This window comes from Mercenaria mercenaria, chromosome 10 (assembly GCF_021730395.1).
Source record: "Mercenaria mercenaria strain notata chromosome 10, MADL_Memer_1, whole genome shotgun sequence".
Classification (NCBI taxonomy): Eukaryota; Metazoa; Mollusca; class Bivalvia; order Venerida; family Veneridae; genus Mercenaria; species Mercenaria mercenaria.
The window spans coordinates 34884169-34895196 of record NC_069370.1 but is presented as its reverse complement, the minus strand read 5'-3'; the positions used below and the strand labels follow the sequence as shown (position 1 = coordinate 34895196).

At 34.5% G+C, this 11028-nt stretch overlaps 1 protein-coding gene across 4 annotated transcripts in view; it reads left to right on the top strand.

Annotated features, from left to right (window-relative positions):
• Nucleotides 1–3004: 3004 nt before the first annotated feature.
• LOC123559406 (ATP-binding cassette sub-family G member 1-like) overlaps nt 3005–11028 on the top strand; it is a 52414-nt gene continuing 44390 nt past the window's right edge. For 3 of the 4 annotated variants that reach the window (XM_045351182.2, XM_045351181.2, XM_045351179.2), the window contains exon 1: nt 3006–3877. In XM_045351182.2, the coding sequence (XP_045207117.1) occupies nt 3673–3877 (205 nt within the window). In that variant the 5' untranslated portion in view covers nt 3006–3672. Of the gene's footprint in view, nt 3878–11028 lie in introns of all 4 variants that reach the window. The other variant, XM_045351180.2, reaches the window with a different exon arrangement.

Sequence of the window (11028 nt, the reverse complement as noted above, 5' to 3'; positions counted from 1 at the left end):
TTTTAGATTGCTCTAACCAGTATATAGTAAAACAGAAAGAAATAGCCTATATAAATATATGGAAAGTATGTGTATTTCAGCTGATTATAATCGTGCATGCCATTATCAAATTTTTAAAGATCCCGAGAAAATGCGTTAAATCTGACTGGCCAAACTGGTTTCCCAAAGCAAATTTCGGATCAGTAATGTCCAGGATGAAGAAATGGCAATTCATATTATCAACTCAAGATTTCGAGATTCGTAATGTGAAAGTTCGACTTTGTATCTTAAATTTCGATTTGGTATCTTTCCTCCTGATCTACAAAGTTTGAACGTACGTCTGTGAAAGGTAGACATGTTAAAATGAATAAGTTTGATTTGTCTACGTTCTTTAGTCATTTTATTGACTCTTAATGAAAAAGTAAAATGAAATGCACATCTGTTTATGGTACTTGTAGGTACCCGGCCAGCATGTAGGCACTTAAGCAAGAGTCAGAACTAAATACATTTACTTTTTTGTGATTTTGTACGCTCATGCAATATGTAGGAACTTGAGCCAGAGTCAAAACTTGAAATGGTACATTTTCTACTTTTTGTTTCTTTGTAATTTGCATTTATATATGAGCAATAAAAGAAGAGATTTTGCAAAAAATAAACGTTTAACTTAAATCATGAAGACAGCTAAAAAGACAACCGCCTTTTTTTACCAAAGGCTGCTTTATTTAGGCGTATGCCATAATTCCTGCAACCAAATGTCGTCTCTGTCTCCAGTTCAAAAAGTATCGGTCAGCGTATTCGCAGCCCAATTACAGCAACAGGCGGAAAAATTGGAGTCGCGGCCGCGACCCTCTCAACCCCAGCTCCTGCGCTTATTCCATACTCTAATGGAAGATAGGATCGCCTTGTTCCAAAAATGCAGCCTCCTAAAAATATTACACAAATGTATGCATGAATAAATGACTGACATTTGCACAAAAAATACATAGAAAAAGGTAAAATAACCGGACAAAATTCACAAATACAGAAACACAAGCTGGGGCACCGCCTAGGAACGGTCAATGGCAAAACCACCACTGGGTAGTTTGAATCAGTTTATGGTACGTACCAAACCTCACTCTTAATCCCCACTGAGTTCCAAAGTCAGATGGCAGTAGAGGTAAAAGTAATCCCCACCAGGAGAGTCCCCCAAACACGTATATATAACAGTGACAAAAGGCACGATATGTACACTATTCATTACTTTTGTTCTACAAAAAAAAGGACCCAGACCGTCGCAATTGACCAAGGTTACCTAACCCCCATTAATAATCTTAACTACTTGATCCCACATTCCAGCACTCAATACTTTGCTAACTCTTATTTCCCTAGAACCATCCGTCTGTGGAATCCGTCTGTGGAACTCCCTTCTCACATCATTCGAAGCTAGCCCCAGCCTCAGTATCTTTACAGAGAGGCTGGCGGTGGTCACTATGTATTAAATTCTTCCATTATGTCTTATTTTAACTGTGGCATACTGTCCTTTTATCTTTTACTTTTAATACTGTTATATATTAAATTTCTCTAACAACTGTTTCTCTGACAGCGCCGGCCAGTCATAATCGGAAAACGATTGTTGGTTGCTCTGATGTAGATGTAGATGTTTTGTAAAACATAAAAATGCTTGTGTGAAAATATATAAAGAGCAAACCTAAAGAAATATATAAAGGGACTTCCGCGGCCAAGTGGTTAAGGCCGCTAACTTTGAATCACTTGTCCTTCAGCAGTGTGAGTTCGAATTAGTCCCAGTGGACTTTATAACTGCCTATTATGGATTCTTCTAACAGTTTTCCCAGACACATTTCAAAGAGGAAACGTAGCGTCCCATTGTAAAAAGGCTGAACACTAAATGTGTGTCTGAAAGTAGTCAAAATTTTACCACAAAAAGTAGATAAAATACCATGATACTGAAGTTTGTAAATAACATCTTCTCCACAAAAGTCAGATTGTAACATATTATAAACTTATCACAGAAGTGTCTTTAAATTACCACCATGGTTAAGTTCAAAAGCAAATCTGAAAATTAAGTAAAATATTCTCCTGTTTTGCGATAACCATAGCTCTGCTAAAGGAACCTGTTGGTAACATATTGATTACGTCCGTTTAAAGGGTAAGGAAAGCCTGACAATAAGTTAATTTTATATGTATAAAAGCTTTCATAACGCTGAAAAAAAAATCGGACCACTATGGCAGTTTAAAACTTAAGAAAATGGCTGATCATAGAGGCAGCCATTTTAGTGTGTTTATGAAGTCATTTACACACTGCTGAATTCTTTATTTAGCAAATAACCTTTTAAATAGATTAATTTCCATATATTTCTTGAATGTAAGGTGTAAAACATGATAATTTATTTCATTATAGCTGGAAAAGTAGAGAAATTATTTTACAGAAATAAGTAAATACAGTACAAATGCGTATCTAAAAATTTCATAAATCTGTCATTTTGTTTTTTGTTGCTATGGAAACAAAATGGCCACCAGTTTGACCAAACATCTTTCTCATTTTTACTCCGAATTTGAAAATTCTTTCACTTCTTTAAATGGTTTAAGAAATCCCAGCTGACGAAATTAACGTAAGAACAACGTTGCCTTTCCCTTTAAGTCTTCAACATGACAGTACGCTCTATCAAATCGTGTCGAAGTATATTCCCGTAAGATGTTCCCCCTATCTCATTGAGAGTAAGTTTTAATACGTCGAGGGGTTAAATGCTGTAATTGCGTGCCCTATTTTGTAATAGAATGTTCTAATATTGATGGTAAAATGTTCGTTTCTAAAACATGCTAAATTTGTAACAAATCGTTGTCTCTATTTTCCACCTGTGCTCACTCCGTTTTAAAATGTTAGAAGATAACGACAGTTGGCAGGGTCGGCGGAGAGGTGGGTGTCCTGCGTCTATGTCTAAATGTTGGCACTATTTTGTTACAAGATCCGTTATCATAGACTCTGCTACTGAGAATTAAACGGCAGCTCAACAGATCCTATTTCTTGTCCATATTAAAGCGCTAAGATACATGAAGAAGGAAATCATTTAGTATCGTGTTACCTAATGACGTTTATTTCATGTCACATGGTTGTTATCTGTTCGATTTGTAAATGTGAAACTTTCCAATAATCGAAAGATATGTTGCGGTTATCTTTAATCAAATATATTTTTTCAAGGTTTAAAAGTTTTGAAGAAGTAATCAATATATTTATTTTCTATTGATGTAAGTCGTGGATTTTTCAATTAGATTTATCATTGCACCCACATGATCTTCGTCAGCAAGTAAATGTTCTGCTATTGTAGATATTTGTAAATCAAACAGGGCATGTTGTTTACATTTTTGGAATAAACCATTTGTTAGGGATGTAACTTCTACACGATGATTTAGTTTTCTTGTAATTTACATCTTCTTTTCTTTCCTTTCATATATTTTTAATGAATCAACAAAAGATTTTTATAATCTTCAGCAGGTATTGTAAATCTAATGTTCAAGCTACTCAAACGATACCTAAACCGTACAGATATACCCATACTTTAAAATGAGACAGGCCCTACACGGATCTAACAGGAAATCGATCGAAAAATGGTAGAGAAAAGAGGATTTACACAAAAAGGATGACATACTTTGGAAATTAAAGGATTAAAGTGAATTAGCTCGTTCTGTTTTTTTATAATGGCAGAACTTTTGTCAGTTCATGTTCACATCCCACAAAAAGATGACGTTTGGCAGTTGAAGTCACAGTGCCTGGGTTTGAACAGAAATTCAAGTGCACACCAGTTTGACAATAAACTGAAGTATGACCTTCCAAGAAAAAGGAATTTAGATATAGAATTCAGGGATCTTAGGTACTCGGTGAAAGATGGACATCACAAGAAAGGTATAGTGTATAGATCCCTGTGTGTGTAAGCTTTTTTATAGTTTGCCATGTGCAAGTAGTCCAGACTGTCTTTTTAGTGGCAGGCTTATAGTCTATAGATCTACTATAGTGCAAGACATAGAAGCTGAAATTGCCCTGGTTCTTTACTGTGTAGAGTACCTGATCCTTTTATTTCGTGTGGGGATCAAACTTTGCAATCAGTCATTACTAACCGCTGGACCACCATGTAATTAGTTGCCGTATGTCAAGTAGGGCTGTCATCGATAGAAACGATATCGATGTATCAACGATATTTTTTTGTTTCTTTTAAATACAAATACAACACAATCAAACAGTAATGTGAAAAGTAGGCAATAAAACTAAAAATAGCATTTACAGGAAGGTATATAGTATGCATTTGAACAAATAGGTTGTTAATCTAACTTAATAATCGATATATCGATGTATCATCGATATTTGACTTCTGATATATCTGTATCGTCGATATGCCTAAGACCCAATCAATGACAGCCCTAATGTCAAGCCTTATAGAATAGGACTTGATTATTGGAACAGAGAGAAAGTGTGTAGACAGCCTGTTTCAACAGAGCATCGAAATGGTATACCAAGGCCCTGAGTTTGAGTTCCAGTCTAGCTGCACATTTTTCTCACAGTTGTAACATTTGACGCCAAAATTTGGATGATGACAGCTGATGATTACTCTGGTTTAAGTCTCTGACACCAGTAGACCTAATTGCTTGATTTATAAAGTACCCACTGAAATTTAAGTATTAATTTCAAAATGGTATGGGGAAATATGCCATGTTATATGACTTCATTATTTAAACTGTATAGGCAGCTGGATAGCACTGTCAGTAGAGCAACAGAACAGGAATTTGAGGCCCTGGGTTTGTGTCCCAGTCATTATGAGTCATACTGCACATTTTTCTCAATGTTTTAATTACGAAGTCCTATACTGAGACACAGTATGGCAAAATTAACCTTTTTTCTTGAAAAGACTGCAGAAAGGACCTGGGCAGCCCTTTTTCCAGATTGTGCATGGAAGTAGTGGAAGAAAAAGAAAATGAAGGACTTTTATTTCAGTGATATTATTAAAATAGAACACAATAATGAATAAAAAGTAGAATTTCAGGAGTTTAGAATATGACATAAATCACTAAAGTATTAGGTATGACAATCATTGATAATACAACATTTTACTGGCATGGCAGTTTCAATATTGACTATATAAGAGATATTGACCAGTGTCATTAGGTTTGATTGAATGGGCTGAAAAAATGTTTGTGTAACAGTATGATTGAATGTCTCAGGACTAAAACTTTCTAGGTATGGTAGATTGGTCTAATTTTTATGGATTTGTCTTATAATTATGACAGAAACTAGGATTGTTAGAGTTGTACAAAATTAATATTCTTAATTAATAGGAAATATGAGAGAAAGTGTATTGACAAATTAAGTGTTCATTTGGATAATTTTTCTCCTTTAAAACTCCCTTTTTTCTCGCTTAGAAAATTCTGCTACAAATTGGAAGTAAAAAAAGCTTTCCAGGGTAGAGAATTTTAGTATTTAAAGGTAGATTCTACAGGGACTTGATTCTGGATTTTGGCTAAAAATTATATTTCTTTAAAATTGAAATTTGGTTAGTGGTCTCGATTAATATGACTATTTTGAACATGTCATTGGGTATTTGTTTCTAAACATTTCTGAAAATTGCAAAATCAAGAAAAAAACAATGCGTGTATGTTGGGAATCGAACCTGGGTTGCCCCTGGAATGAAAACTTTCCTACTGTCTTGACCAAATTACACTATGGTGGAATTCATACGTAGCAACTGTTTATAGGTATGAAGGTATTAAATGCATCCGCTGCTATTTTCTATATAAAATTAACAACTTATAACATATTTTTATCAAGATTTCTAGCCTTTCATTTCCTGCGAGACTACCCTTGTCTTGAAGGTCTGTCTTTAGGCAATCAAAATATACCAAAAAAATATGGGGTTGACCATAATGCAGTGAAACCATGGTCACGTGACTGACATACGTGATGAAAACGTTAATATTGCGTAGGTAGACATCAGGAAATACCTACTTTCACTTTCATTTTACAAGGCAGCTTCCAATCATCTTCTGAAGCATATAACTTAGCTTAAAATCATCTGCGAACATTCCTTTTTACAATCAAGCACAAATAAAGCTTATATCTGGCATGAAAATGGCCTTTACTAGGCGGGAAAATTGCACTATATATTGATATGGACTACATTCGAGTGGACCACGTAGGCATATCCGGCTAATTGCCCCCTTCATGCCTATATGAGCCGTGCCATGGGAAAACCAACATAGTGGGTGTGCGACCAGCATGGATCCAGACCAGCCTGCGCATCCGCGCAGTCTGGTCAGGATCCATGCTGTTCGCTAACAGTTTCTCCAATTCCAATAGGCTTTAAAAGCGAACAGCATGGAGCCTGACCAGACTGCGCGGATGCGCAGGCTGGTCTGGATCCATGCTGGTCGCATACCCACTATGTTGGTTTTCCCATGGCACGGCTCATATATAGCTTTATAATTAAGCCTTATTATAATAATTAACCCTTACCCTGCTATGTTTCTTAAATGGACTTGTCCATAATTCAATATGGGCAGTACCATTTATAATTCAAAGGGGTGTTTACTGAAAACTTACTGACTGAATAGCGAACAGTGCAGACCATGATCACACTGCACGGATGTGCAGGCTGATCTTGGTCTGCACTGGTCGCAAAGGCAGAATCACTTGCCGCCAGCAGGCTAAGTGTTAAGGCAGTTTCTTTTCAGTACTTTGTTACAAACATTTTTCGATTTTGAATGGAATAATTTAGTAAAAAAATGTTTCTCATGTGCTTCTTTAACATATAATGATAATCTATTCATAGTAACTGGGTTTCAAAGCCTTGTCAAGAAATAAAGCAATAATTTCCTTATATCTTAAAATTTTCTTTTTTCTTTCTTGTCATAAGTCTCAATTCCTGGAGGCCAGTCCCTTTAGCAAATGATAGGTCTTGGTTAGCTGTTATAGGAGGTATGATACGAAAGCATGAAAATTATGAAATCTCCAAATATAAACAGCCTCTTACCAATATTCTAGGTATACATGTAGCTGAGCAGGTAGAGACTAGCCTGACTAGACTGATAATAAAGACTTTGTCACAAAATTTCAACTTCTGTAATTTTTAGTTTATTTTACAAAATAGTGATAAATGCCAGTCTATTTTAGAGATTTTCTCAGAGAACTGATTGTAATATTATCATTATGTCAATATGATATTGGACATAGGATATAGACTGGCTATATTCACAATTTCAACCCTTATCATGCTGGACACGACTGATTCTCCCTTTGCGACCAGTGCAGATCATGATCAGCCTGCACATTCTGATCATGAACTGCACTGTTCGCCATTCAGTCAGTATCTTTTTGGTATGCACCCCTTTTAACATTCAATGGTACTGTCCAAATTGAAAGATGGACAAGTCCATTATAGAAATTTAGCAGGATAAGGGTAAAAAGAATAATATGTCATAGTCTACTGAACAGATTGAAAATCAATACAAACAAATTTACAAAATTTGATACAAAATTCACATACTTGCACAAAGTCAAAAAAGTTAACTTAAGGTCATTAGATTCAAAACAAAATCTGTACTTGCCAAAGCCAAACATAGAAATATTTCGGAAATGTCTCGATTATTCAGGTCCCAGTCTATGGAATGAGTTGCCTGTTGAAGTCCGTACTGCAGAAAACTTAAGTTGTTTTAAACTAAAATACCTGGCATACTGGAAAGGGTCACAGGTCTAAAAATGGTTTTCAGGGGCAAATTCCACATTTATTAATTATAGAAATATCTGTGTCATTTTCTACTGTTATAATTGTGCATTTTGTATGTGTGTGCGCATGTGTGAGTGTATGTGTGTGAGTGCCTGTGTGCATATATTTCAAATTATTTATTGCATTATATAACTTTTTGTCATGACTATAATTATGTATTTTATTACTATGTTAATTTGAAAGTCTACACTGTTGTAAATATTGTATATATGATGAGGCTCACAGGGAAGATCGGGTTACCTGACTGTGTTGCCTCTTTAAATAAAGTCTTTATTATTATTATTATTATTATTAGCTATTGAAAATTGACATTCCGTAAATACTATAGATATTTCAGTGTGTTAAAATATCTATTCCTTTCCCATAAAATGACCTCGTTGGGGTGGGCATTTTGTAAATATTTTTATAAATCACCATTCACAGGATTGACTGATCTAATTTTTGCCTTTACCAAGAAGTGTGGGGAGTGAATCAGTAATTCAATTCATTAGACGATCAATAAGTGATCTATGACCTTGTCATACATGTAATAAAGAGAACCCGGATTGCTCCATTTGACACTAAACAACCTAATTCATATTTCGGTCAATTTCTACGAAAACAGTCAATGTTAACTTTTAAAATTCCTATAAATCGTATGGCTTTATGCCAGAAATAACATTACAAATTATAGCCTAATTATATTAATAATCTGTCATATTTGTGTACGATTTAATGTAGGGCAATTAAGTTCATTCCAGTTTAAATTTTTCCTTGAAAAAAAAAATCGGAAGTCTAAAAAAAGCTTAATTTGAATTTTTAGTAGTAATCAGTATTTAGCTTATTTATTTCGTTTACATGCTTGAAAAATTGCTAATTTTTATGCTGTTTTTATCATGTGGCCCGCTGTAGGAAGGGGCCTGCTGTACGAAGGCCTAATTTAGTAATTGCATCATCTTTGTACATGTGTATGATTTGCTGATTGATTTGACTGTATACTAGAAACAGTTTATGTCTCAGAGTGCCAACAGATTCGCAATGTTAAAAAAAGATATTATAAAACGGAGCATTTCATATATTAATGTATAAATGAATTAATTTAAAAATCATTTAAATGGATAACATTTTCATTGACATACGTTATGAAATAATGAGTGTTTTAACATACTGCTGTGTATATAATATGGAATGATTTAATAATTTGTTCAGACCCAAACAAAATAGAATTTTTTTAGCACATTAATGCTGATAACATATGTTTTGATGTGAATTTAATTATTGGAATTCACAGTAAAAAAAAATAACAAAATTTTCCACTGGTAAAAACATAAAATATGGTATTAAATAGAAGACTTGTTTTTTTTTTTGTTTAACTCATGAAAACCGCTTTTATGTCCTGATGCTTCTGGTGCTCACTCATGAAAGAAATTTAGATCCTCACGGAAAAAAGTAACAACAAATTTCCTCTGTTCAAGTGCACATCATTTAGTAAATTTGGTTTAGTTCGCAATAAGCAGAAATGTCATTTTATGATTCATCTAAAGGAGCATTAATCTTTCCGTATGTTGAAGTGATACTTATCTTCACATGTTTTGTTTTCCCATGTCTTTTCATTAATTTATCTGCACTTTGTCATCTTTGTCCTTGGTATGATGACGTTATAACTTTAAAAAAGGGAGGGAGTTATCTTTGCAGCTGTGAAAATTATTCAAACGACGATTTTAAAACTGCAGTATGAATTGAAATAAAACTCATTTTAAACCCAGGATCTAAATTCTGCTCACTGAGTCACTCTTGAAAGCGTCAGTGGCTCAAGTAACTATATAATTTGCTAGTAATTGTTCTGGTTTCCGGCTGTTTTTCTTATTATATTTTCTATGTTTTAGTGGCTCGAAACCCTGGATGACACAGGCATTTTGTTCATCTCCTGTTTACTGTGTAAATATGAACCTCAGCCAAAACAGTTCATGTTGTTTTCCATTGTTGTTGTTTTGTGATAGTCAGATCTTTTGTTATTTCAACCAGGAAACAGGAATGAGTTGAATACAGAATTTATGAATAAAGTCATTGCATAGTGCTTGAAGTGGTTATCTGGGTGTCAGATCAGCAAATGATAGGAACATTAAATACTGTGTCATATTTTATCATTTTCACTAAGATAAAGATATATGTCATAAGAGTGCGAAAAAGACCATACTGTTTATAATATAGTTTCCTTTTAACTTGAACAGTTGAAGAAATCAGTATGGTTTATTATTTTTTGCAGAGTCTCAGAGTCCCAATGAATATTTTCGCCCCATTATTTCGCTCATTGTCAATCTGTCTGCTGGTCAGTCAGTAGACCATCTGGTTCCAAGTCAGTAACTAGAGCATGCTTGGTCTCACAGTTGTCAAACTGCGTAGGAGAGTAGATGATCCTATTGTTTTTAGTGTCAGTAGGTCAAAGCCCAAGGCCAAGCTCACGGTGACCTCAAGACTGAAATTGGCTCCCACTCAACAATTAAAGAATATTTCTGTTGGCAATCTCCTGTACAAGTCATGAGATAACTCCTGTTCTTTGTTGAGGTCTATGATTTGGTCAAAGATCATTATCAAGGTCATAGAGTACAAAAATTACATATCATCTTGCCTCCAACAGGCCACAGTGAGAGTCACAGGTGTTTTTCAAATGACTCTTGTTTGATCAATTTTCCAGCAACATTGTTCTATCAGTGCAACTTTAACATTTTATTAAATATCATCAGTTGACTTTTTCAACATTCTGCTTATTCTTGTGAACATTTTGATGTCCTAGATAAATAAGATTACAACCTATACATTTTTAACCCGACTGTTCAAAGATTAGTGAGAGCTGTTCTGCTCCCACGGCCATTTGTCTTTGTTGGCATCTACACCTTGGTTAAAGTTTTGTGTGAAGTTCATAACTCAGTAACTATTGCAGGTATTGGATTGAAATTTTACACAAGGCTTCCTAGTCATAAAACCTACAATGTACTGAAATCAACATGTTTGATAACTCTTTGTTGAAGTTAATTCAAATAATGGCCCTTTCTCGACTTAGTAAAATTTAATGTGGTTAGAGTTAGCATGTATCTAACTTAATATCAAGCTATATCTCAGTTATAACTGTATGTACTGGATTGAAACTTTACACAATGCTTCAAAGCCAGTAGACCTATTGACATAACCAAGTTAGATAACTCTTGGTTGAAATAAACTTAAATTAGGGACTGTTTTCAACTAAGTGTATTTAGTTAAGTTTCGTGTGCAGCTGTCAAGCTGTATTTCATTAACAACTGTATTT